The sequence below is a fragment of the Notamacropus eugenii genome, chromosome 1, assembly GCF_028372415.1.
Source record: "Notamacropus eugenii isolate mMacEug1 chromosome 1, mMacEug1.pri_v2, whole genome shotgun sequence".
Classification (NCBI taxonomy): Eukaryota; Metazoa; Chordata; class Mammalia; order Diprotodontia; family Macropodidae; genus Notamacropus; species Notamacropus eugenii.
Window position 1 is genome coordinate 182,431,691 of NC_092872.1, and position 26,486 is coordinate 182,458,176.

General features: G+C 38.0%; 1 protein-coding gene and 1 long non-coding RNA gene across 9 annotated transcripts in view; one reads left to right on the forward strand and one right to left on the reverse strand.

Moving 5' to 3' along the window:
• Window positions 1-1,447: 1,447 nt before the first annotated feature.
• The window catches only part of LOC140512388 (uncharacterized), a 209,785-nt gene continuing 184,746 nt past the window's right edge, over window positions 1,448-26,486 (forward strand). For 3 of the 5 annotated variants that reach the window (XR_011969759.1, XR_011969760.1, XR_011969758.1), the window contains exons 1-2: window positions 1,448-1,721; window positions 2,255-2,351. This is a non-coding gene — a long non-coding RNA (uncharacterized lncRNA). The remainder of the gene's footprint in view (window positions 1,722-2,254; window positions 2,352-26,486) is intronic. The other 2 variants (XR_011969761.1, XR_011969757.1) reach the window with 2 other exon arrangements.
• Window positions 16,613-26,486, reverse strand: part of LOC140512357 (cilia- and flagella-associated protein 43-like) — a 193,199-nt gene continuing 183,325 nt past the window's right edge. For 3 of the 4 annotated variants that reach the window (XM_072621506.1, XM_072621508.1, XM_072621516.1), the window contains 4 exons: window positions 21,865-22,029; window positions 19,816-19,896; window positions 17,311-17,464; window positions 16,613-17,091 (listed from right to left, as the gene is read on the reverse strand). In XM_072621506.1, the coding sequence (XP_072477607.1) occupies window positions 16,925-17,091; window positions 17,311-17,464; window positions 19,816-19,896; window positions 21,865-22,029 (567 nt within the window). In that variant the 3' untranslated portion in view covers window positions 16,613-16,924. Of the gene's footprint in view, window positions 17,092-17,310; window positions 17,465-19,815; window positions 19,897-21,864; window positions 22,030-26,486 lie in introns of those variants that run through there. The other variant, XM_072621512.1, reaches the window with a different exon arrangement.

The following is a 26,486-nucleotide window of genomic DNA, read 5'->3' on the forward strand; positions in this document are numbered from 1 at the left end:
CTGGTGTGAGTTCTCTGTAAAATAGTCTTAGAGCAAACATATGTTTGGCATTTGAACAAAGTGGTCAGCCCATTGGAGTTGCACTCTCCGCAACTGCATTTGAATGCTTGGCCGTTCTGCTCAAGAAAGGATCTTGGTGCCCAGTACCCTATCTTGCCCGGTGATCTTCAGAATCTTCCTCCTGTGTTCACCTCATCATCTATGTGTACATCCCTAGAAAGTATACTGCCAAGGTAAGTGAACTTATTCACAGCAGTCAATATTTTTCCATTTGCTGTAACTATGGTTCCACATATGGGTGGTGTGATGCTGGCTAGTAGAGAACCTCTTTTCTTGGTGTTGTCAAATAACAGGCAGCAGAGGAATGATCCATACTTTGTTGCATCTCAGCCTCAGAGGCTGCATTGAATGCACAATCAATCATCTGCAAACAAAAAGTCATACACTAACCCTCCCTCCACTTTAGTCTTGGCTTGTAGCCTTTTCAAGTTAAATAATTTGCTATCAATCAGTCTGGTAGCTGATCTCGATTCCATTTTTGTCTTCTTTGAAGGAGTCTGACAACATTGCTGAAAACATCTTGCTAAAAAACCTTAGAGCATGTACACAGCTCTGCTTCACTGTATTTGTGACTGGGAAAAGTGTGAGGGCACTATCCAGAATCCAGAACCCATATAAGCCTGTTGTCCTGGCACTGGCATACAACCCTGATAACTTCACCCCCAACCAAATTTTGCCATGATCTTCCACAAGTCCTCACAACTGACATTATCAAAAGATTTGGTCATACTGACATAAGTTGTGTACATACCTCTGTACACACACACACACACACACAGATCATTCTTATATTATGTGTATATGTTTTAGGTATATACACTTATACTATACATATGAGTATATGTACACCTATTTATATATACATATACACGTGGGCACATCTATCTATCAAGGCCAGTGTAGACATTTGTTTTGCCAGACTATATATGTTTGCAAGGGGATTACTCTTTTTTCGTTCATTCTCTTGAGGAAGGAAAGAGGACACATTTTTGCTAATTGAAAAGAGATAAAAGAAGAAGGAAAATCACTTTGGGTAATGGGCTGGAGTGGAAACAGACTAGAGGTACAGATACCAACTAGGTGTTTATTTTCAAAAAGGATCTGGAGCTTAAGGGTGGTGAGAGGCTCTGAAAACACCGTTCTCCCCACGGAAGGCCGGGAGCCTGCGTGAGAGCACACATACGTTCGCACGCGCACACCTGCGGCAAGGTCACTGTGCTTTGATGTCAATGGTGAAGCGCGCCCACGGGCACCCCATCCTGCCCACGGGCACCCCATCCTGCCCACACGCACGCCATCCTGCCCACGGGCACCCCATCCTGCCCACGCGCACGCCATCCTGCCCACGCGCACGCCATGCCACCCTTGCGTGGATCCTTAACCGTCACCCCAGAGCGGGCTCACCGGCTTCCTCAGTCTCGAGCCCAGGAAAGCAGAGATAGCGGGCAGGGCGGCTTCCCCTCGGGTCGGACTCGCGCTCCTCCGCAGCACCATCTCTTTAGCTCTGGTGCCGAGGTCCGTAGTGGGAATGCGCAGCCCGGCAGTCTAGCCCTGGTCTGAGTCTGGCCAGAAGTCCAAGGCTGCCTGCCGTAACCGCCTTCACAAAGCCTCAGGACGTAGGAACCTGGGGACATCATGTCCTCTTCTGCTCTGTCTCTGGGGTAGGGAGAATTTGTAGTTTGTAATAAATAGGGTAGCTTCAATGGATACAGTGCCTGGAGTGAGGAAGACTCACTAGTTACAGTGTGGCCTCAGACACTTAGCAGCAGCGTGACCTTGGGCAAGTCACTTAGTCCTGCTTGCCTCAGTTTTCTTATCTGGAAAATGAGCTGGAGAAGGAAATGGCAAATCACTCCAGTATCTGCCGAGAAAACCCCAAATGGGGTCAGGGATAGTCGGACACAACTGAACAACCAAAAGGGACTGAAATTGTATTTTCCCTTGTCCCGGAGAGGACCTTCCCCTATCACTGCTGACTCTTGCACCTTTTAGACAGTTGCCTATAGCATTGAAGGATTAAGGGACTTGCCTAAGGTCACACAGACAACTGGTGTCGGAGCCTGGGTTTGAACAGGTTTTCCTGTGTCCCACCCAGGTCACCTTTCTACTACTTTATGCTGGTTCCCAGTTTATAATAATAGGGCTAAATTTGTTTTTAACTAAATGATGGTGTATTTTGCTTTGTTTTCCATAGCAAACGTTATTTTTAAGAGGGAAATCCCATCAGAAATCTGCAGTTTTTACCAGCCTCTTTACCAAGGCCTGTGAGACTTCTGAGTTCAGGCAAGCAGGTATGAAAATCTCCATTGGATTTTATGGTGGACCAATTCCTTGTGCCCAAGTATATTGACTGTATAAAAAAGTTATAGCTTGAAAAACCTAAAGTATCTTCCCAGTGCCTATGGAATCAAAGCATAGAAGTCTAATAATCTTGGCTTTCAAGGTTCATCTTCTGGCTCCCGCCTACCTTTCCATCCTTAAGCAACTTCCCTTCTAATGTGTGTGCTGTCCAGTAAACTATATATGTCCATGTAGGTGATCTAAACATATGAAGTCTGCATCACTCCTGAGGAGAGGAGAGCCACAGATGAGGGGGAGGGGCAGACGTCCTCCAGAATTGCTATGAGCTGGATTTTCCTTTGTCCAGTTTCAGAGAGGGGTACTAGTTCAGAGTTATATCTGTCCCTTAAATATTGCTGATCTAGGGGTATTGTAGGTTCAAAATTTCAAAAAGAATCCTCCTTGGCTACTCTCCTTTAAAAAGAGGAGAGGTTGGTTTGGCTCCTTCCTAACACATTCTAGCTATACAAAAGACCATTAGAAATAGTGAATGGATCTATTTATCTAAGCAAATAGTAAACAGAGAAGTCACACAGATTAGAATATTCCCGAAAATACACAGAGTAAATGATCTCTTTAGATAAGAGGTAAGATCTTAGTTCAGCCAATAGAGGCTCAACATCAACCAAGGGAAAATTCTCCTAAATCTCTGGGGACATGTTGAGAAGTCTGCTTTCCTTGCTGGTCTGTTGCTTCCAAAGTGTCATTCTCATACTTCATGTCTGGAGTTGGTCCTAAAGATAGTTTGGTACCATAAGTCTCCTGGAAGAAGCAATCATGAATATCTCCCCTCTCCAAAGCTCCTTACTCCGTTCTTTTGCTTTGTATTTCCTTGATACTAATCTGGTGTTGACCATACTCAGTATGCAACATGCTCCAGGCTTGACTTGAAACTGTTATGTAGTTATCCCTTCCATAGCCCAGGGGTTAGGGATGTGACATCCCCGCAATCTGGAAAATCCACTTAAAATTTTTTGGCCTTCTGTTCATTCCAGAGCAGAAGTCTCAATTATTATGGCATTAAAAGATAAAATATGTTGATATTATATAATACTATACATACATTTTATGCATTTTTGAGTTTCTAAACTATTTCTGTGTCATCTGCTGGCCTTTGTGGTTGTCTGTGGCTTCCTCAAAGCTCCCCTCAAATTCCCATTTTATTTCTTATGCTGATCTGAATATATCAAAATCATAATGGGGAAAGTTGCAGTGTATAAGGGATAACTGTACATACACATGTTGGTGAAGAAAGTTAGGCCCAGGGAGGTGAAGTGACTTTTCAAGATTATGTAGGTAGTATACAGTAGAGGTAGGATTTGAACCCAGCACCTCTGAGTGTTTCTTACAAACTCTGTTCCTGTAAGACTGTACGTTCCTCTTTGGCCCAGTTGTTGTCCCTGTCGTCTGTGTCCTTTCTTGCACCATCTCCCATATCTGGACAGTCTTGTTCAAGTGCTTTCTTTCAGGGACAAATTCTATTGACATTTTCCCAAGAAAATTATTCCTGGCATAAGAACCTTGCCCCCGTTCCTCTCCCCCACCAATATTCCTTTATTCTAATTTCTAAGAACTATAGATATTTTTGTACATCCTTAGATTTTAAGACTAATCTCTCCCTTCATCTTCCTCTAGTTTCCTCTTCTCCCTTCTTTCCTTTGCTTCCTGTTTCCCTGTTGAGTGAAATATTTTTCTGTACCCATCTCTATGTGTGTATATGTATTCTCTCCTCCTTTGACCAGTTTAGATGAGAGTGAGGTTGAAGTGTCACCTGCTCCCTGCACTCCTTCCTCCTTGTTTGTATAGAAGTCTAATTATGCACTGTCATTATGTGAGAAAATTTTCCCTAACTCCTCCATCCCTCCTCCTTGCCACTGCCTCCAGTATATTCCTTTTCTCTTTCATTTCCAGTCTTCTTTTAAGATCATTAAGATATAAAGGAACCACTCCCAGACCTTCTTTCTTATTAGACTCCCTCTGTGATCCCAGATGATTCAGAGAGGACATCTCCCCATGTTTGAGTATAAACAGAGAGTCATGGCTGTTATATCTTGCGTGATCTCATGGCTCCTCAGTATCTGAACTCTTTCTGTCTGCTTGCAATATTTTCTTTTTCTTTGACCCAAGAAGGTTCCCCATCCCTGGTGTAGGTCTTCTTGCTCTGTGTAACCCTATAATGGGCTTTCCTAGATTAATGGACATAACTAGAGGATACCAGAACATAGACAGTACGTTTGTCAAGTAGTGGTGTTTCACATAGAAATGAAGGTTTCCTGAAAACTGTAAAACCATGGAAAAACTTTTGAAAATCTGTATTTAAAAATGCTGCCTATAGGATATTAATACTTTGGAGGCAAGTGTATTAGAATCAGTAGTTTACCATGTACTTTCATCTAAATGGTTTCACAAGGTAATAATAAAGTTGATAAATAAGAAATTGGGAAAGCAAGTTCACAAGAAGAGTTTGTTCCAAGACTATAATTAGCCAAAATATACAACTCAGATAAGTTTCAAATGTTTGTAAAAACATATTTTAATGTACATTACAAGAAAAAGGTAAAGATAAAATTTGTAACACTGAAGGATGGTATTAGTCTATTTCTTAGGATGCCAGACTTTTTGGAAATTTCAGCTCTCTGGAGCACAGGTGGTGGTGGTGGTGGAAAATGGAAACTCTATAGAAAATGAAAAAGACTTTTGAATACTTGTACCTATATTAAAGTCTCAAGACTAAAGCCGTTCAAGAGAGTCCCTTAGTTCTTCACTCAGAGCCATTTTGCTCTTAGTAACACAAAATTCTTAAAAAACTTGGTTATTTAGTTTCCTAACCCAAGGCAGATTAAAAACAGAAGGGAACTGGTGAATAGTCTCTTAGTGATAGGTATGAAGATAAAGAACACAAAAACATTGCTGTTTAACAATAGCTCACATTTATATGATGTCTTGTAAATTGCTTTTATTACATCTAAACCATGACATTGCTACCTATAAGTATAACCTATACATGTGTGTACATATACATATACATATATGCATATATATATGTTTATAGGTATTATTTCCATTTTAGAGAAATCAACCCTAGAGAGATTAAGAAATATGCCTTTAAATCACCTCCTGGTGCTAATTCTATTCCAGCTGAGATTTACAAGGTAGGGGGACCACTGCTCATACAAAAGCTGACTGAAATTTTCCAGGTTATATGGCAAGAGGAGGTTATCCCCCAGGAGTTCAAGGATGCCTCCATTGTCCATCTCTATAAAGGTAAAGGGAATAGATTGTCCTGGGACAATCACAGGGGGATCTCTCTCTTAGTCATTCCTGGCAAAATTCTTGCTAGAATCCTCCTTAATAGGCTGATCCTTCTCCTGGAAGATGGTTGTATACCTGAGAGCCAGTGTGGCTTCAGAAAGGGCAGAGGAACAGTTGATATGGTGTTTGCTGCCCTAAAACTCTGTGAGAAATGCCAGGGTATGCAACATATGTAGATCTGACTAAGGCCTTTGACACTGTTAGCTGTGAGGGCTTATAGAAAATTATGTCAAATTTGGTTGCCCAGAGAAGTTCATCAGCATTGTATGTCAATTTCATAATGGCAAGTTTGCCAAAGTTCTGGACAGTGGACAATGCTTTGTGCCTCCCCAATCACCAATGGAGTGAAACAGGGCTGTGTGCTTGCTCCCATGCTTTTTAGCATGATGTTTTCAGTCATGCTGACAAATGTTTTCAATGAAGATGAACACTGCATCAAGGTGAACTACCATACTGATGGTAAGTTCTTTTCCAAAGAGGAGGGGGTGTTGGTGAATGATTTTCTGTTTGCAGAGGATTGTGAATTCAATGCAGCTTCTGAAGCAGAGATGCAACAAAGTATGGATCAATTCTCTGTTGCCTGTGCTAATTTTGGCCTAATAATTAGCACCAAGAAAACACAGGTGCTCCATCAGCCACCACCACACCATCCATATGTGGAACAATCAGTTACAATAAATGGAGAAGTTTTGGATGCTGTGGATAAGTTCACTTACCTTGGTAGTGTACTTTTCAGGGATGTACACACTGACTATGAGGTTGATGCACGCATTGCCAGAGCTAGCAGAATCATTCACCAACACCCCCTTCTCTTTGGAAGGTTCCAAAGAAAAGTTTGAAGAGAAGAGTTATTAGACTGACTACCAAACTGAAGGTCTACCTCTGCTGACCTCATTGTTGTATGCCTGTGAAACATGGATAGTCTACCAGCACCATACCAGGAAACTGAATCGCTTCCATTTGAACTGTCTTAGGAAGATTCTGAGAATCACCTGGCAGGATAAGGTACCAGACAATGAAGTCCTTGTTTGAGCTGACCTGCTAAATATTCAAACTATGCTTCAGAGAGTGCAACTCTAATGGGCTGGCCATGTTGTTCAAACGCAAAATGTATGCTTGCCACAAAGATTATCTTATGGAGAACTCACATGGGGCAGGCAATCACATGGTGATCAGAAGAAGTGATACAAGGACACTCTCATGGTCTCTCTCAAGAACTTTGGATTTGACTGTGCAATATGGGAGACACTGGCACAGGACCATGGTGTGCCCACATCAGAAAGGGTGCTGCGCTCTATGAGCAAAGCAGAATTGAGATAGCACAAAGTAAACGTAGGATGAGCAAATTTGAAGTATCCACTCCAAATATTCACATGGACTATCTGTGGTAGAGCATTCTGAGCTCATATTGGTCTGATCAGCCACAATCAGACACACTGAAACTTAACTTTATTATGGTGATGACACTTTGGTCCTCTTCAAAAACAAGGGATAACAACCAAATCACAGGACTAGTAAGAGGCCAAGGCTTCAATTCAAGAACTGATAACTCCAATTTCGATGTTCCTTCTATCATACCACTTCTATACAGCATGAGGTAATGGATGGGCAATGTATTTTAGAAAGATTTTCACCCAAAAAAGTTAAAAGAGGCAAAGCTTTGGTAATCAGAGGTAGGGTAGACTTCCATTATCTATGTAATTCACTTAGCAGGAATATTAGCATTCCTTAAGTATATGGGATGAATTAGGTGTTAGGACGTTCTACTCCCCTCCCCCTCAGACTCCAATGGTCATAAAGACTGCTTGGAGACTTCATGTTAAGGGGAACCTACTTCCTTCCCTGCCTCCCACTTTTCAATCCGTCCCATTTTGAGATGGTTGTAGCTGTTCAATGTTTCCTTTTATCTAGCCTAAAGCTGTTCTAGATGTCTACGGGTTCTGAGATGAAGAGTGTGGGGACACGGCCAGCGTCCCCAAGTGGTTCAGTGAAGCGGTGATGAAGAAAAGAATGGGTCAGTCAGGGAAAGTAAAGGACAATTCCCATTTATTAACTGAGGCCAGGGGTTTATACAGACCCTTACAGGCAAGCAAGCAAGGTGATTCCCATGAGGATGTTTTTAGTTTACTTTTTAGACATCCCAATCTAGTCTCTGTTTCCCAGGGTAGTTATCCTGTCTCTTCACTCAAGGTCCTTGTACTTTGCACATTCTCTGGGTTCCCATGTCTACAACAAAGCAAGAGGTCATGGAGAGCCATAACAGATGTTTGTGAGCACAGATTGTAAAGTGGACTTCAGAGAAACTTTGACCTGGACTTTACCTTCACTCCACCTTGGCCCTCAGCAGAAGAGACAAGGAGAAAAGATAGCTCATGTTAAATGGCCTCAATTTTCCAAGTAAATTAAGAAGTGGGGTGCTTGGCTAACACATTGGAGAAAGGGAAAGGTGAAATTCTTGAGAGAATGTTTGGAAAAGTTTTGTGAGGAATAAGATACGGAATCAGAAGAATAAAAGTATTATTTTCCTGCAACAAAGGCCCAGTTGAAGTTGAATAATAAGTTGAAGCCAACTTATCTTACTTGTCTACCCTGATTGCTGACCACCTCAGGGACCCTTATGATCCTTTTCCTGGGATGTGATGCTTTCTTGGGAAGTCTGATCCTGGCTCTGAGAAGGTGGTCTCCTAAAGCTGCCGTTCACCTTCTATAAAACTTATTACAAAGCCTCTGGCAATTCTTCCTCTTTTTCCTCACCACTCTTGTGTAAATGTTGCTTCAGTGGCAACCACTCACTTCTGCTAGTATTAGATCAACATTTCTTCCACAGCTTTTATCCTAGCCTCTTGACCCACAGTTTTCCATATTTATAGAAATTAAAGTAACGTTACTATTCCTTTCTTGCTCACACTCAGGCCAGGTGGAACTACATCTCCAGCTCCCCTCTTGACTCCTCTCTCCCTACTTGAATAACCTCTTTGTGTTATTTCCCCTGCTTCCCCTACCCTCAGAATATTTAATTTGATTGTCAGGGAACATGAGTTTTTAGTTTGAGTTTTAATTCATGGAATATTAATTCAGCTCTTTCTTCTCTTCTGACCTTTTGTTCTTTGATAATGTCTTTGTTTCAGCTTTTTCCCCTGCTCCAATCCATCCTCCAAATTGCTGCCAAAGGGATATTGTTAAAGCACAAATATGACCATGTGATTTCCCTGCTCAGGAAACTCCAGTGGTTTCTTCTTGCCTCTAGGATAAATTAGGAACTCCCCTCATTGGCTTTTTAAAGCACTTTACAATCAAGTTTCAAACTATCTTTCCATTGTATATTATTCTCCTTTTTTCACTCAATAGACCACCAAACTGGCCTTCTCACAAATTCCCTTTTTTTTGTCTTTCCATTGGCTCTCCCTCAACACTTGCATGTACTCTGTCCTCACCTCTTCCTCACAGAATTTCTTTAAGATGTGGTTCACGGATGACCTGCACGAAGCCTTTCCTGATCCCCTCAAGTACTAGTGTTCTTCTCCTTAAACCTCCTTGTATTGAACTACTTTGCCTGTATTTGTATGTATACTTTTTATATTTATTCCACACATATTTGAATATATCTTTGTTATCTCCCCATTAGAATGTAAGCCCTTTGCAAGTAGATATTTTTTCATACCTTTTATTTGTATTCTCAGCTAGCACAGTGCCTGACACATTATAGGCATTTAATAAATGATTGTTGATTGATTGATTAGGCTTGAATTTTCTGGATATATATCTTTGAGGTTCATCCTGATCTCCTTTGCTTCTTGGCATGTAATTCTAAACTCTTATTGATTTCTTGTGGATGAAATTATGCCTTATGAGGAATAAAAGAAGTATACAAGGAGAAAGGGCATGTATGTAAGTATTCCTTGTATATAAGGGCTAAGGGCTATTTGAATTGATTTTTTTCCTAAACTAGAGCTTTTCTCTTGATTGTTTGAAATATTTGTTTTTTTGGCCAAAAAATTCTGAAGTTTAACCACTGCATACCTAGGAGACTTAAGCTAGATATTTCTCTATGTTGATGACTTTGAGGAGTCGGAGGATGATGAGTAATTTCCTTGTATTACTTCTGGTACTGAGTATTTTAAATTCATGGGTTAAAATTTTTTTTTGATATCTGTGATCTTTTTAATTATTCTACGCAGTCTGCCTTCAGGATCAGTACTTTGGCCTATAAAAAAGTCATTTGTTTCTTCAATTTTTTTTTTTTATTTTTGTGGTAGGAATTTTATGTATTTTTTTGGTGGAAGATTGATGGGGCAATGAGGACTCACAAGATTGTTGTGCAAACACATTGTGTTTGTGCCCCTCATCAGACCAAAGTTATTATTATTAATATTTATTTAATTATTATTTATTTATGATATATTTATATTTATTATATAATACATGTAATATATAGTATATATGTATATTATATTTATTAATATTGCTTAATATTAACAGGATGGTTTAGATTTTATTTAGTCCTATTCACAATAGTCAGCATGGAAATGTAAACTCCTCTACAGGCACTAACCATCACACCCACAGACATCACTATCCCTGGTCTGCCACCACAGCTGAAAGCCAAATGGAATTTTTCCACCCACCTTCACCTGTGCAAGAGTGCTCTTTTCCTCAGAAGTTTCTCCACCAAGAACTCCGCAACAATGGCTATGTCACCACTGAGAGACCCTTGGTATACAAATAAACTGGCAGTATCTGTCAGCTCCCCCACCTCTACCCTTTTGAAGATACAATAACTTTGGCATGTAGTCTCTTGTTTCCATATATTCCTGCATTTAAAACAAACTGAATCTTGGGGAACCTTGTCTCTTTCCCTAGGGAAACTCATCCAAAAGTCTTTCAAATCTGGATATAAAGAATTGGGTAGCTCTGCAAGATTGAGCTGGATAGAAGACCAATTAGATGGAGTAGAAGCTGCTTTCAGGGATGTCCTAAATTTTGGCAGAGCAAAAGAACCCTTACTATCCTAATTCCAAATGTCTCTGTATACCTGTAGGTCAATGATCACTCTTGTCCATCCAGTGTTTCAAAAGCTACACCAATAGTTACTTAGAGAAAAGAGTACAATAGCTCTCTTCCTGTCTAACATAGTGGTGGGCATCATGTCTGTTCCCATCATAATTAGAACACCTATTTGTGTGAATAGCCTTATATACCCAGACAGCAGCTGGAACTGCCTTCATCTTTTATTCCAACATTGCCAGTTGATCTGCCCAGGCCTGTGTGGTGGTCTGGTGAGAAAGGCCCATAGAAAGCCTGAAGTCATTCAAGTTATGTCTCACCCAGAAACCAAGAACTCATTATACCTAAAACAGGTTGAGTTAGAATGGCAGAGAGAGTATAAATGTACGTCACTAAAACCATCCTCTCTCCTGTTTTCCTCCATCAGAAATTCATCTTACTGGAGCCATGTATGCACAACTCTCTATGTTAGCATCCTAAAAAGTGGTAAAGGGCAGTCCTCATGTAGAATCTTCAAATGATTCAACTGACTTTTTTTGCAAGAGTAAATTAACTGGAAGCTCTCCCAGCAGATGGGATTCTACAAGTGACAAATACTCTAAATTGTTTCTCTATTAGGCCATATCCTCATTAACCATTCTATGGGCTCATTGCCTTGCTGATGAAAATTTCTTAATATTGAAAGTCTTTCCATACTTATTTCCCATATATAGGGAGCATTGCTCCCTATATATGGTTGTGGGAGTAAGGAAGGGAAGGAGATATTAATAAGGTAAGTCTGAGATTCTTTTTACCACTTATGCTAACTGCCATTCATAATGATTACAACTTCTGTTTTCCTCTCTTATAATCCAGGGTCCAACACATTTGACAAAAAGACCTTTGGGTCAGAGAGGATTAGTCCTTGCCTTTATTAACATTGCCCTTTTCACTTCTGTGTGTAGCAAATTCATCAGTCTTTTGCCTTCAAGATATAGCAAAAACTCATATCTGTCTTTAATTGCCTTGTACATGAGAACATTTTATTTTCACTTTCTTTATATCGCCAATCCAGCCTTTCTAGCCTGTTAATGTCTTATTGACTAGGGGATGTTTTTACTGTCTTTATCAGGCTCTTCAAACATACATTGTACTAATTCTATGGGATGAATGAGAATTCTTTACTTATTCTGCAAAAAGTATTTCTCATATGTCTTAGTGCTTTTGCTACTAGGAGCCAAATTCAATATCTTGCTAACTTCTATTGTAGGCTAGATCAGATAAATACATGTAATTCAAAAGGTTTTAAGAGTTATGCCTTCTGTGGTATTTTAAAATATTTCGCTTTTTCAGTTTGCATTTGAATTTCTTAAATCAATGTAACAGTTTGCTAATTTACGTGGTAGAATTAAATGATAATGAAGTTAATGCTAATTTAGAAAAGTACTCAGCCTTAGTTTATATATTTCTACTGTGATAAATATGAAATCTTTAAGTAGAAGGACTCATTTTCAAGTCAGATTCTCATATTTTTTTTAAGATTCTTCCTTCAGTTTGTTGTTAGCAGCATTTATATCAGGTACAAGGTTTAGAAAGGATAGAAACAAAAGAAAATTAAAAAAAAAGATAGAGCAAAGGATATATCAGAACTAAAATCTCTGCAGTTTCAAGTGAATTGTAGCTTCCTAATTTAGTATTATCAGAACTAGAAGATTTGATCTAGTTTTAACTAATTATTAGAGAAGAAATGTTGAAAAGGTTGTACTAAATTGTTTTGAGACATTTTGTAATAGCTTTTAGTGAGAACATCCAAGAATTTCTACAAGTGATATGGAAGTGATGCCAGAGAAGCAAATCTCTTAAAGAAGAGAGCCCTTCAGAGCAGCCCTTGAGGGATAAGGCCAATTCCCAGACCAGAGATCTACATGAGACATCTGAGATTCAAGATGAAACGTGCTGATAAAATGGATATTGGGAGTAGGTTACTGGGAGGAGACTGGAAGCCGGTCAATGTGGATGACCATCATTGTATTATTTTGGCTTTTAGATTCTCAAGTAGCTATGGTTGCTGAATTTTCATAGTTGCCTTGAGATATGTAAATCTCCCTTCAAAGTCTAGTCTATGGTTTTAGATAGTTTTACTGTGGCTTGTGTTGTGATTAATCAATCATTTTTTCAATTTTGCTTCAACTGCTGTGTTAAAGACTGTTTTGTACTTCTACCAGAAAAATTTTGTTAGTATGTTCTTACCGTTGATAATGATTACATTAAGGATCTTTAAAGATCAAATTATAGATAAATGACCTATGAGAGATACAAAGAGGGTTGTGAAAGATTAAGATCAATCCTGAAACATTTTCTTTTGGATTCTATTTACAAGTACTAGATTTTGTCCTATAACTGTTTTTGTCCCGTAGCTGTTTAAGTCATAGTTCTTTGTCTCTGAACTTAGTTCACAGTTCAGCCAGCCTGTAATGGGTTAAGTTTAAAAATCCAGCTCTTCTTACCTTGAGGAATTTTGCTAACCTTGGGGAATGTCTCTGAAAGAAAGGGAGTTGGGCCTGATACCTTTACTCCACCAAGCTGGCCTTCAGGTACATCTGGTTTGCTGTCCAAAAGTCTGGACTGCTATCTCACACCTGGACTCAAACACTTCTTAGTGTATGGGAGAAGAATGGGGGGATCATTGCAACCCCCCCATTACCAAGTTTCCAACCAATTCTAATGCTCCCTGTGCCTCAATTTTGTAATCAGTCGTGCTGCCCTCAGTCATCTACCCTGTTCTGTTCTTGGTCCTGCACTCCTCAAACCTTATAAAAGGGGAACTGTCCTTAGGCTCTGGATCTTTGACATGAGTGGAGACAGCGGGTAGTATGCCCCTATTAATAAGTGTTATCTTGTGTGTATATTTGCCTCAGTTTACCCTTTTGTCAAATTTCACTTGAGATACTACGTAGACCTTGGAGCTAGGTAGCCTAAGCCTTCACGATTTACAGGTGATGGTAAGGTTCTATTGAAGGTTTATGCCTGCTAGGTATAAACTTCAGCAGCAGAGAATCCCATCTCAGTTTTTAGTCCCTTTCCCCTCAGGCACAGAATTCCCTTTCTTTCCATTTAATTCTGTTCACAATATCTTCCCAACCTCTTCCATATTTCCTACCTACTCTCCCTCCCCCAATTACCCTCTGCCACCATTCTGTGTAGCAGAGGAAAAAAATTTTTTTGCCTGTTACAACATATGGGCAGATCAGACTGAATCACTGCCATGATGAGACGGTTTAGAAGTCACTAATGCTAACTCTTTAAACACAGGCTTAATAGGTAATTTACAGTAGGCCTGTGGGCAGGCTCAGAGTAGTTATAAGTGAGTGGGAGTTCAGTAATCTGTGATTATTCCAGGAGGATTTACCTAATGTAGAGGTATTTGCTTCTTTTCTTTCTGTTGCTATTTAAATTATTATAGATTTAGTATGTTTCTTGCTGTTTTGAGGTTGTGTTATAAGGGAAGTTATTCTGAGAGCACCTACAAGTACCATCTTTCCAATTGTGACATGTCTAGGCCAGTGTAGCTTTACCAGCTCATAATAAGTAGATTCTAAACCTGGTCAACAATTTACCATTCCTATGTTTTAATCTGTGTCAGAGAAATAATAACTCTCTTCTCAGGTGCCAACTTTTTAACCATCTATTCACTTAAATATTTGTCTTTCACCATTGGTATTCCATCTTCATTGTCAGTGACATCAGTGATGAAAATAGCACCATTGTCCCTGTCTTTCTCCAAGCCTTCATAATCCCAATCAATGCTTTTTAGGTTCATTCTGGGTAGGGTAATTTGCTCTCTATATGAATCGAGAATCTTGGGAAATACTCCATCATGCTTTGGAAGTTTGCTTCTGTTAGACTGCAAACATATGCCCCTGTTGTTAATGCCAGGCTTATAGACAGCTCCTTTAGAAGGGAATTACCAGCCACCATTACTCATCAGTGTTATCCAGTCCAGTACATATGTATTCAGTTGCTCATTATGTGCCAGGTACTGTGCTAAGCCCTGGAAATGCAAGGAATAAAAAAAATCAAGGAGCTTACAGTGTAAAGGAGGGCAATAGCAGGAAAGCAGGGGCAGGGAGCGCAGAGTGACAAACCCAGGGGTACTTGCTGTGGAGACATCTTGTTCTGTAGAGTTGAAGCAAGTCAGGGCAGCAGATGAAGAATGTAGTGAGCTGCAAGGGCAATGTTTGCGCTCTCTAAAAGAAGGCATTGGGAGGGTACCTTACCATCCAGCCTTTCAATTGAAAGGGGAGAGGAGGCTGAGTGAAGTGATATCAGGGCTTGAGTTAGCAGCACAGTGATGAAATTAAAAATCCATATTCTTGGTTTTTTGATCTATTGGCATGCATTGCTTAATAAATTGATATGCTTGGAAGCCTTATCTTTTTTGTTTCCTCAGTCATTTCATCTTTCACCCACTAAAATCCTTACAATGCTGCTATGATGTAGGTGCTCTTATTATCCCCATTTTGTAGTTGAGGAAACTGAGGCAAATAGGGGTTAAGTGACCTGGTTAGGATCACCCAGCTAGTAAGTGTCTGATGTCAATTTGGAACTTGAGTCTTCCTGACTCCAGGCCCAACAGCTGTGTCACTGAGCTACCATGAGAGCAAAGAGAGAAAATACTACAAGAGGACAGGATGGAATGAAATACACAATGGACGATTATAGCCATGAATCTCAATGGTATAAACTCAATCCAGAAAATGAAAGAGGATAGCAGAATGTATTAGGAAACAGAATCCAACAATGTATTCCTTATAGATTCACATAGAGTTAAAAAAAAGAGACTAGAACAAAATCTCTTATGTTTCCCTGAATTGAAAATAAAAAGGGGGTGGTAATCATGATTTCAGATAAAGTTTTAGTAAAAAATAGACATGATAAAAAAGGTAAACAGGAAAATTATTACATCATGCTTACGAGCACCATAGATAATTAATTCAATACTTACTGATTTTACCAAATATCATAGCATATTAAATATTAAAAGAAAAAAATATTGGAATGAGAAATAGTGAAACTCTAGTAGTTTTCCCCTTTCAGATCTGAACATGTATAACTAAAAGTCATATGAGGACCTGACTAGAGCTTTGTAAAAATTAGAAATGATAGTTGCTTGGCGATTCTAGGCAGTGGTGGTAGCACTTTTTGAGCCACGTGACAAATGGTTTCCTTCCTAACCACTTTGTTCAAGCCCAAGGTCAGGGACAGGACCCCAAGAACTTGGGGAGTGCTGCGTAAACTACTTAGTCTATAAGCAGTGTCCTGAGTACCCAGGACTTTGTCTGCAGGACCAAAAGGTGGTTATTATTACTTGATCTAAAGGTAATATAGAGCTACTGAAATTTGAGGAGGAGAATGACAGATCTGCCTGAATTTTAAGAAAATTACTTGGTCAGCTTTTGGAAGGATGGATTGAAGTGAGGAGGGATAAAACAGGGAGATCATGTGAGAGGCTATTGCAGTAGGCAGGAGGAGAGATTGTGAGAGCCTGAACTAGGGTGGTGACTGTGTGAGAACTGACAAGACTTGGTAACGGCTTTATATGTGGAATGAGAGTGAATAGTTGAGAATGATGCACTGAGGTTGCCAAGTTGGGTGACTGGAAGGATGGTTGTGTTCTCAACAGAAAGAGGAAAATTGAGAAGGAAGGGTAGGGTTTTTTTGGGGGGTGGGGGAATGCTGAGTTTTTGAGATTTCAGAAATGTTTAGTTAGAAATGTTCAATAGGCAGCTGGCGATATGAGAGTAGAGCTCAGGAGAGAGACTAACATTGAATTTTCCGATCTGGAAGTCATAAGTATATATATGATAATTAAATCCATGGAAGCTGATGAAGTCACCGACAGAGAGGGAAGAGGGTCCACATATATTAAATGCTTTATTTTTAAAAACCAATGTCAAATCTGTGGGTAAATTAATACAACAGAATAGAAATTTTGTTCATGTCTTTAAAAAAAGGACACATTCAAGGATATAACACTTTTATTTGTACAGGACAAAACTTCTATTTCTACAACTTTCTGGGAGGGACCAAAGAGTTTCACTTAAGGGATGGAGGCAGGAGACAGTAAATTAAGAGAATTTAATTTTTCTGTCACTAGAGAAAAGAAATTTTAAGAAAATGAGAACAGATTTTAAAATATGTGATGTCTTCATGTTTTCCATCATCATTTCTACATATGAACAAGTGCAGGAAATGTTTTCATTCTTAGTCTTTCTACTTCTGCCTGCAAAATTGCAATCTGTTCAGCCTGGCTTCTTGAAATATCTGTTAGCTTTCGTTGTTGCAACACAGTGTCATATCGTTCCCTGGCAATCTTTTCACAAGTCAGCTTGGATCCTATTTATAAAAAGAAATTAAAAAAAATCTCCAGAAAATTAGTGGAATCACTGTCTGAAGTATTGAAAAAAACCTAATTTATCTCAAATGGTTTAACAAAACCATTAAACTAGGGAAAACATTTTAAATGCTAAGAACTCTGTGTGCTGCAGTAATAAAACTTTCTGATAATGCAGTTTCCTGCCAACTTTTTAACTGTAGAAAGGTAATTTGGCTTACCAAGTGATTTACAGATTTGTCTTCTTTCACTGACGGTCACCAACTCTTCTTTTAGTTCACAACTTAGAGTATAATTTGCTAAATCTCTTTGAGTGATAAACTTTCCTAGTTGCTTGAGTAGTTTTTTGAAGGCTTCCACCTCTCTTTTGTGAGCCTGGCAATTATATAATTTCCCAAAAAATATTGATGAGAAAAGGGCATTGGAACTTATTACTTTATTAAGGATGCTATTAATAATGAACAGTTCCTAGATGTATGAATTATCATTGATAATATTAACAAGAACCAACACCTTTTGTATGACTATAGCTAAAGAACCATACACACACACAAATAGACATGACTTTTGTCAACTCAAAGTGAATTTGTTGTAATGAATTTTATAACTCATTATCAAAAATAGAATTTACTGTGCAATATACATAGAAGAGACTACGTATATTTAATTAAACAGATAACTAGTTGATGTTTTATAAATAGCAAACTAGTGCTACCAAATTCTTAATCTCTGAAGATATAATTTACAGGTGCAAGATGTTACACTGTGCGATATGTTGCAGATAGCTGGCTAGAGGATAGCCTATTACTGTGTGTCTTGGGTTGGTAATGAACTATGATTATAGATTTCTGAGATTCTTTTTCTGATCTTAATCTCCTGTTTTTCAGTCCCTCCATTTGCCTCGACTCCTCTCAAACATCTTCTTCATCCTTCCTGTGGACTTTACTCCTTTCTTTCCTGTCTCTTCTCCCATTTCATCAACCCTACTCTGGCTTGATGTCTGTTCTTGACCACAGTAACCAGTTCAGCTCTTCATGGTTTCCACTTCCTCAGCCCTTTATTATTCTGCAGTTCTCTTCTGCTTTTAATTCCTTGCCAATGTTCAAACTGATGTGCCACCCAGCATCCTCTTTTTCTGCTATTTTTCCTGAACCCTGCTGGTAGATGTTATGTAATATTCCTGGAAATTCATGGTGTTCTCAGTTGGGCCCTCACTGCTATCACTTTTATTTGTCTGATTGATTTTCACATTTTCACTTGGTTTTAAACCTTCTCTTTTCTTCAGCCCCTAATGGAGTAACTAAGAAAATCAACCTTATTTGCCAAGTCCTTCTGTCCTAATCTGTATTTCAAAACCCCTCTACTTATTTATCTTTCATCTCCTCCTTTTCTCAAGGAAAATGGAGCTCTTCTTGCCAAGGTTAACCCTTTTCTTTGTGACCTTGTGACCTTGATTTCTTTGTCCTCTGCCATTTCTAGTAGTTTTCCCCATAATTTATTCCTCCCCCCTATTATCTTCAACCTTTTTCCATTGAGTGACTCTTTCCTGCTGCTGATAACACTGCCTCCTAAGCTCAGGTGTCCCCCAAGGCTCTGGCCTGGATCTTCTTATCTTTTTTTTCTTCTATATTTCTATTTTGGTCTTCTCATGCACTCCCATGGGTTCAAACTTCTCTATTTTTGTGGAACGTACTGCCATCCTCCCCATCATTCAGGTTGATCTTTTGGGGGTCCTGTTTCCAGTCCTGCATTCTCCAATCCACCATCTTTACAAGAGCTGTCAAAATAATCTTCCTTAGGCATAGGTCTAATGATATCATTCCCATACTTAAAAACCATCAGGACTTTCTTACTGCTTCTAAGATAAAATACAAACTCCTCAGTCTGGCATTTATGGAACTCTACAATCTGGTGCTAACCTATCTTTCCAATCCTACTTCAAATTATGTTCTTTCACACACTCTACATTCTAGCTAAATTTGACTTTAACAAAATTGATATTCCATCTCTTACTTCTATCCATTTGTGTAAGCTATCTTCCATGCCTAGAATGTACTCCTTTTAAAAAAAAAATCTTCTCTATGAATTCTCACTTATATTCAAGACTCCATTTAATTTCTCTTCTTTCATGAAGCCTTTACTCCTCCTTGTAGGTGTTGGTACTTTCTTGTCAAATTACCTTGTCATTTTCTGTGTATGTATTCGATTGTCTACTCCCACCTTATTCCCAGTGGACTTTGAAGGACTGTTTGGGTTTTTCCCCCCCCATTCTTATCTTCCTAGCACCCAAGACAGAACTTTATGCATAAAGTGTTTAAAAAATATTTGTTGAAATGAATAGAAATTTCAAATAATTAAAACCATTAATTTTACCTTGAAACTTACCTGAAACGTTTAGAACTTATGATATTAGATGGATCTGGGCTAGAAGTTATGAGCCTGTGCTTTCATTGACATAGGAAACTCCTATATAAAGAAACTCCTGCTACTGATGCAGGTTGGCATTTCCTCTGTCACTTACAATCTTAGAGAGTTGCACTGTGTAAGAGTAGATGGAGAGCTGGACTCAGAGTCAAGACCTGGTGGGGGACAAATCTTACCTCTTACACGTATTATGTTACCTTGGGCAGGTTACTTACAATCCTTAGTGCCGTAGGCAATTCTCTAAAACTAATAAGACAATGCTTTGAAACTATATCATGATGATGAGCAAGGTTGTTTCTTACTTTATCTATAATAGCGATATTCTGCTCCATCATAGCAATCTGGTAGCCAATCAGGATATCATAGTTCGGTTCGTTTAAGAACTAGTGGGGAAGAAAGATGAAATTAATATACATGAAAGCCTCACATTATTTTATTTTGACCTGTAATAAATCACTAGTGTTTCGCTTTTTTCACTGATACATATATATATACATATATATATATATATGTATATATACATATCACTGCTAAGTCACTAATTTAACTAGTTACTGTGTTATATAATTAGTATATTATTAATTTTTATCATTCAGTCTTTTACTGTGCCTTACTCTCTTCCCAAACCCATTCTTTGTCCTCACTGTGATCTCTAATCCCTTTACAAGTCAGTACTTTGGCAAGTCATCACCCCTGCTCTGTTTTCAATTTATTCTTTTTCCAATATACATACCCTTTAGTTCATCAGTCTAACTATTCTCTGTCTTCTGCTTTTACATTCTTATCTCCCATGTCCTGTTACTGATCATGCTTTGCCAAACCCCAATCCTGTGTTATTACCAACATTTTCCTTTTTTATTCCTTATCAGTCACATGTTGTTGAATAGAGCTGGGCGAAGTCACACATCTGAACTGAACCAAGTCCAATACAAATTTGTGCTACCTAATTTCAACTTGGTCTAGCCCTTTTACTTGATTCTCTCCCCAAATGGCTATACCTTCTGTTCCCTCTGCAGTTGGTATCCTTCCTTACCACCTCTCAGTTGAAACTCATAATAACTAACTCATAATCTACAGAGAAAATAGAGGCGATTGATCTCTTTTTCTTTTTTGCATTTTATAAAGCCTTGGCATTATTCTAATTTTCTCCTCCTTTGTTCCAGTCTCTGATGATGAGATGCCACTTCTCTTTGCCCATGACAAAGCCTATAATTTTTTCCTTGATCCTTTCCTTTCTTCTCCCTCATACTGCCCCTACAATCATCTTCCTCCATTTCCCCCTTTCTACTGGTTCATTTTCTGCTACCTAAAAACATGCCCAAGACTCTAACATGCTTAAAAAAGATTTATTAGAAACCAGCACCTTCTCTAGATACTGTCCTTTACCTCTCTTTTGTATACCCTTTCCTCCCAGATATGATGTCCTCTCTGAGGTTTTGTTGACGCTGTTATCTCCTGGATCTCCTCCTGCTTATTTTTCTGTTCTATCTGTTTTGCTGGCTTATCATCTATGAGGTCTTCACCCCAAATCTTTCCCAATTTTCTATCTTCTGTAGAGCTGCCAGAGCAATTTTCCTGAAGTTCAGGTCTTACCATGTCATTTTTCTTCTCTCTAAACTCCAATGGCTCCCTGTTACCTTTAGGATAAATTACAAATTCTCTATGGCATTTAAATTCTTTCACAACCCACCTTTCACACCGACCCTCCTTATGCATTACTCTTCTTTATATTTCTTTTGGCACATTTAACCTCCCTTTTTCTTGTTCTTCATATATAGTACTATAGTTCCTTTCTCTAAGTCATTGTACTGGCTTGTCCTGCCATGGCTAGAAAGCACTTCCACCTCACTTCAGCCTCTTAGGCTCATTAGCTTCCTTCAAGATCCTGCTCAAGCAGCCTCTTCTCTATGAGACCTTTCGATCTCACTAGCTATTAGTGCCATCGAACTGTATCTATTTGACATGTATTTTTGTATAGTTCCATGTGTTTATATCTTGATCCTCCTGACAGAATGTGAGCTCTTTGCAGGCAGAGATTGTTTGACTTCCCTCTTTGTATCTTTAGGGTCCACCTATCTCAGGGTCTGGCATATGGTAGGCACTTAATGATTATTGATATATGTCAGTGTCATTTGAATTCAAAGATGGTTTGCCATGACATATTTCTGCCTACTTTAGATATTAAGATGTGTGTATAGAGATTATGAGTGATTTAATCATTCACATTATCATCTGTATCCCATAGTCTAGGGATTTGTAGAATGAAATTATGTGATCAGAAGATGTTTTGTAAAATGCTACTGGATCCATGTGAATGGTGAAAAACACCATATGTTCAAAAGAGTAATTACCTTTTGACGAGCTCTTGAAAGAAACAACATCTGAATATCCCAAGCCTTTTGGTTTAAATCTTCCATTTCCATCTCCATTTTCTTATGTTCCCATTCAATCTGAAATATTCCTTTGTGGATATTTTTACTTTCTATCATACTGGTAACTTTCTTTTGGCCTTGGGACTTGCAAGAAACAACAACAACCAAAAACATATGCCAATATTTAATTTATATATTTCTGTAGATCATAGAAGTGATTTTACTATTATTAAAATGTTGTGGAACTTTAAAAATGTAACTCTTTTAGCAAAAAAGACCTAACCAATATTATAATGCAATAACCATTACAAAATACATTCCCTCAGAAATAGTATAGCTGTACACTTGTTCTGTTGTTTTCAGTCATATGGTAGACCCATACTGGATTTGGAATACAAAAAATGAAATACAAAATAAGAAAAATTTCCCTGAGAGTCCTCATTTCTCACAGTATCTTAGTTTCTCTAATCAGGATCAAAATTAAAAAAAAAATTACTCCTTTCCAGATCAACTTAGGATATCATCCCACCCTTTCTTAAACCACAGCCTGAGAAAAAAAGATAGAGGAAAAGGAATGGAAAATACAAGGTAAGGTAGAGGTAGGGCAGGTAGGACCAGGGAGCGAATTCTTGAATAGTTTTCATGAGAAGTAGTGAAGACCTTCTTTTGATGGTTCTATCAACTCTACCTCAAGTCATGGATACCAGTTCTGTAATTGTTGTCATCATATATTTAGAAAAAATTTTCATGTAAGACTAAATTTAGTTTTCCTGTAGGCACATGAAACCTTGCCTTTAGTTGAGTGACAGAATAATTTAAGGAAAGAAAACATTAATCTTAATGTCTTGGAATCGTTCTTGCTCTCCTGAAAGCATAAGGGCATACCATATCTTCATTTCATCCCAAATCGACTGACCCAGAGGAGCACATCTATAAAACAAGTTAAGGGAAGGTAGAATGAAAGAGTTGAAGAAGGAGCCAGGCTTCTCACATATGCCATAAAAAGATAACTCCCTCCCCCCAAAAAATCAGCAGAAATTCTGTAGAGAAGAAAAACATGACTTTGAAGAACACACAATTAAAAAACCAGCCAAAATTTAAAATGAGCAGATCAAAGGATGCTGATAGAATTAATAATACAATAGGACAGCTGAATAAGCTGAAGTATCAGAAGCAATGAAAAAAAGCAATCTTATATGATATCCTGAGGGAAGTCTTCCATTTAGCAAATGTCAGATTCCAAGAAATGAAAGAATCAGTATTACTTGAAAAAAGCATAAGCTCAAATTAAAGAAGAAATTATAGGAAGTAAAAAACACACAAAGGATTCAAGCAAAATTAAAAGATGCTAAGAACATGACCAAGAAAAGATATAAGAAAAATACAATAGAAAAGCTAAGGAAGTTCAAAGAAGCAATTAACAGATTTCCTACAGCAGAAAACTAAGTTATACCCAAAGCAGAATAACTTTTAAAAACCACCAAATTGTCTTAAGTTATTGGAAAATCACAAAATCAGTGACAGGCCTGGAAGACAGATCTTGACATAGCAGTCAGTGAATTAGTTACGTCTAAGAGAAATAAAAAAATAAACCTAGACAGAATAATTTATGAAATCATTAAAGAAAAAATTCAACAATTAAGAGAACAGGCAGCAAAATGTAAAGAATGGCCACAGGATGATGACAAGGAAGGACTCAAGATTCAACGCTTTATGATTATCTCAACATTATAAGGGGAAGAACAATCCAGATTGCTAGAAGTAGTTTAAAAACCACTTAAAAAGAAACAGCAGGATCATATAAAAAGACTTTTCAAGGAGTACTTAAGACACTGGAATTCAGAATTACAAAGAAGCATAGAGTGTGGACCCAGAATGATGTACTCAAGAAAAGGGGGCAGATTAAAGGGAGGGAAGTAGTTAAGGGTAAAGGGGAAGAAGAGGGAGGGGGTTGATAGAAGGGAGGGCAGACTGAGAGAGGTGGTCAAAAGCAGAATGATGTACTCAGCAAAATTAGGCATTATTTGTCATGGCAAGAGAGAAGATATTTGAGAAGCAAACAGATTCTGCAGATTTACAGAGAGACATACCTTCTTCAAGGAAGTCTTCATAGAACAAACAAGCCTCCCAGCCCAAAAGAGAAATATTTAAAATCATCGATGTTCAATGGTTGTTAAAAACATATAAGAATTCTAAGTACATTTTTTTTTTTTTTTGGATTGGGGGCTAAGTCACAAAGTTTTTTAAGAGGATATTTCAGAGAAATAGATGGGGTTTGGAAGGAAGAAGAAAGAGAACATAGACACTATTCTTTGATAAAGGGAGTGCTGGGCCTGAAGTCAGGAAGACTCATCTTCTTGAGTTCATATCTGGGCCTCAGACACTTACTACTAGCTGTGTGACCCTGGGCAAGTCACTTACTTTAAACCTGTTTACTTCAGTTTCCTCATCTGTAAAATGAGCCAGAGAAGGAAATGGTAAAATCCTTCAGTATCTTTGACAAGACCTCAAATGGGGTCACAAAATAATCAGACATGACAGAAGTGACAACAATATTAATATGAGAGGAATTTTCTTTAGAGTAGTTTTATTAAGTTGGGGTTAATAATAAGAAAATGTATTTTTCCTTTCAAAAGAATGACTGAAGAACAACCCTAACAATTACAATTCTAAATGCAAATGAACCGAACCTACCAATAAAATGCAAAAATCACTAAATAGAAAGTAAACTCGAAGAGTAAAATTTAAAAAAGGAAAATTAAGAAAAATTAGATTACAATTAAGAAAGACTTAAATATGATCAAAATGAAAGTGTGTTCTAAAATTATTATGCTATGGCCAAACTACAGAAAGTAGGAGAGGTATTAATGAAATAGGCCAAAACTTAATTCAAGCCAGAAAGTGTTAAAGATGATTAACACAGATATTTTATTACTAAATTGGTCTATATAAAATGAGAATGTATCAACTTTAAGCACATATACAATAATTCTGTAGCAAAATTTGTAAAAGAAAACCTTAGTCATAGAAGAAAAACCAACTTGAAGAAACTGAAAACAATTTTAGCACCTGCTAATACTGTATGATATATGTAACAAAATTACACAAAGTATCGAACAAGGTGGATATAACAGATTTGTAGAGGGAACTTAATGGGAAAGAAAGGACTGTCTTTTTTTCCCTCAGTGCCTGTGTTACACAAAAATTGAAGAAAACGATGAATAAACTTAGAAAGGCAGAAATTCTGTTCACTAAATATACAATCCATATTGTAACAGAGAGTTGGAACTGGACCTACAATTTCATTGATGCAGGGAGCTTCTGCATGAGGAAACTATATACAGGTCAGCACCTTCTCTGCACCTTATAGTCATAGAAAGTTTCCTAGGATACCAAGATATTGAATAACTTGCTTAAAGTCACGCAGCCAGTATGTGTCAGAGGGAAAATGGGAACTACAGGTCTTCTTGGCTCTAAGGCTAATTCTCTAATTACTGTCCCACATTGTGGATCATTGCAATAAAAGTAATAGTAAATAATGATTTCATGAAAAGGAGGTATAAGGGAACTGAACAGTGACTATTTAACATTTGGGTGGATGAAAGAGAAAATTACAAAAAAATAATTAATAGATGATGCTATGTTTCAAAACCTATGACAGAGGCAAATTCATAGTACTTAAATTGCCCATATAAAATGGAAAGAGAAAAAAATGAATAACTGGAAGCTATAAGAACTTACAAGAGGTACAAATCAACAGAAAATACAAGAAAGAACTAAGATCAGAGAAAAAGCAATACAACTGAAAGCAAGACAATTTTTTGGTAAATTTGTTAGGGAAAAAATAGCATTTCAGGCTAGTGGAAAAATGAAGTTGAAATGGCCATCTTTTTCCTCTTTCATGCATTTCTAGAGTATATCTCCTGGGTCACCAATGGTCACCCACCTCGGATTAAAAACAACCTTACCCAGATGCCTTGTGGAGGCAAGTAGATAGCTAGGAATACTTGAAGGATATGTCAACAGAGCAAAGCTCTGAAAATCTTTACTATTCTGGAAAGTGTTCAAATATTTTCCACAGCAACTGATTCTGTCTTCTTTTGGGGGACTGGCTTGGCTAAATATAGAGAAATCAGAAGGCTGACGAATTTCTTAGTCAAGATAATCCATTAAAGAAAGAAAATTACAAAATCTCAATGTTGTTGCTGCTCTTGACAGAGTGAGGGGGAGGAGAAAGAACATCAGCTTAGCAGTTGGTTTGTTAAATGTAAGATCCCTGAGTGAACATTATGTTAAATTATGTCATTCAGTAGTCTCTCTATAAATGAAACCAGAAGATAAAGAAATTGTAGCTAAATGGGAGGGATAGCTCGCAAATTATTCTTGAAGAGGAAGAAAAAAGAAGTTCTCAGAGTTGGCTTAATTATGTGTCCAAAGAAACACATTGTATAAAAATGATAAAAATGACCAATATGAAGTTAACTTTATGTTTCAGAAAATGAAGAGGGGAAAAATTCAGAAGGAAATCCAAATTAAGACCTTCTAAATTGAATGAGCATATATATGAATACTCTGACTTCAATTGTGCATTATAACATAGG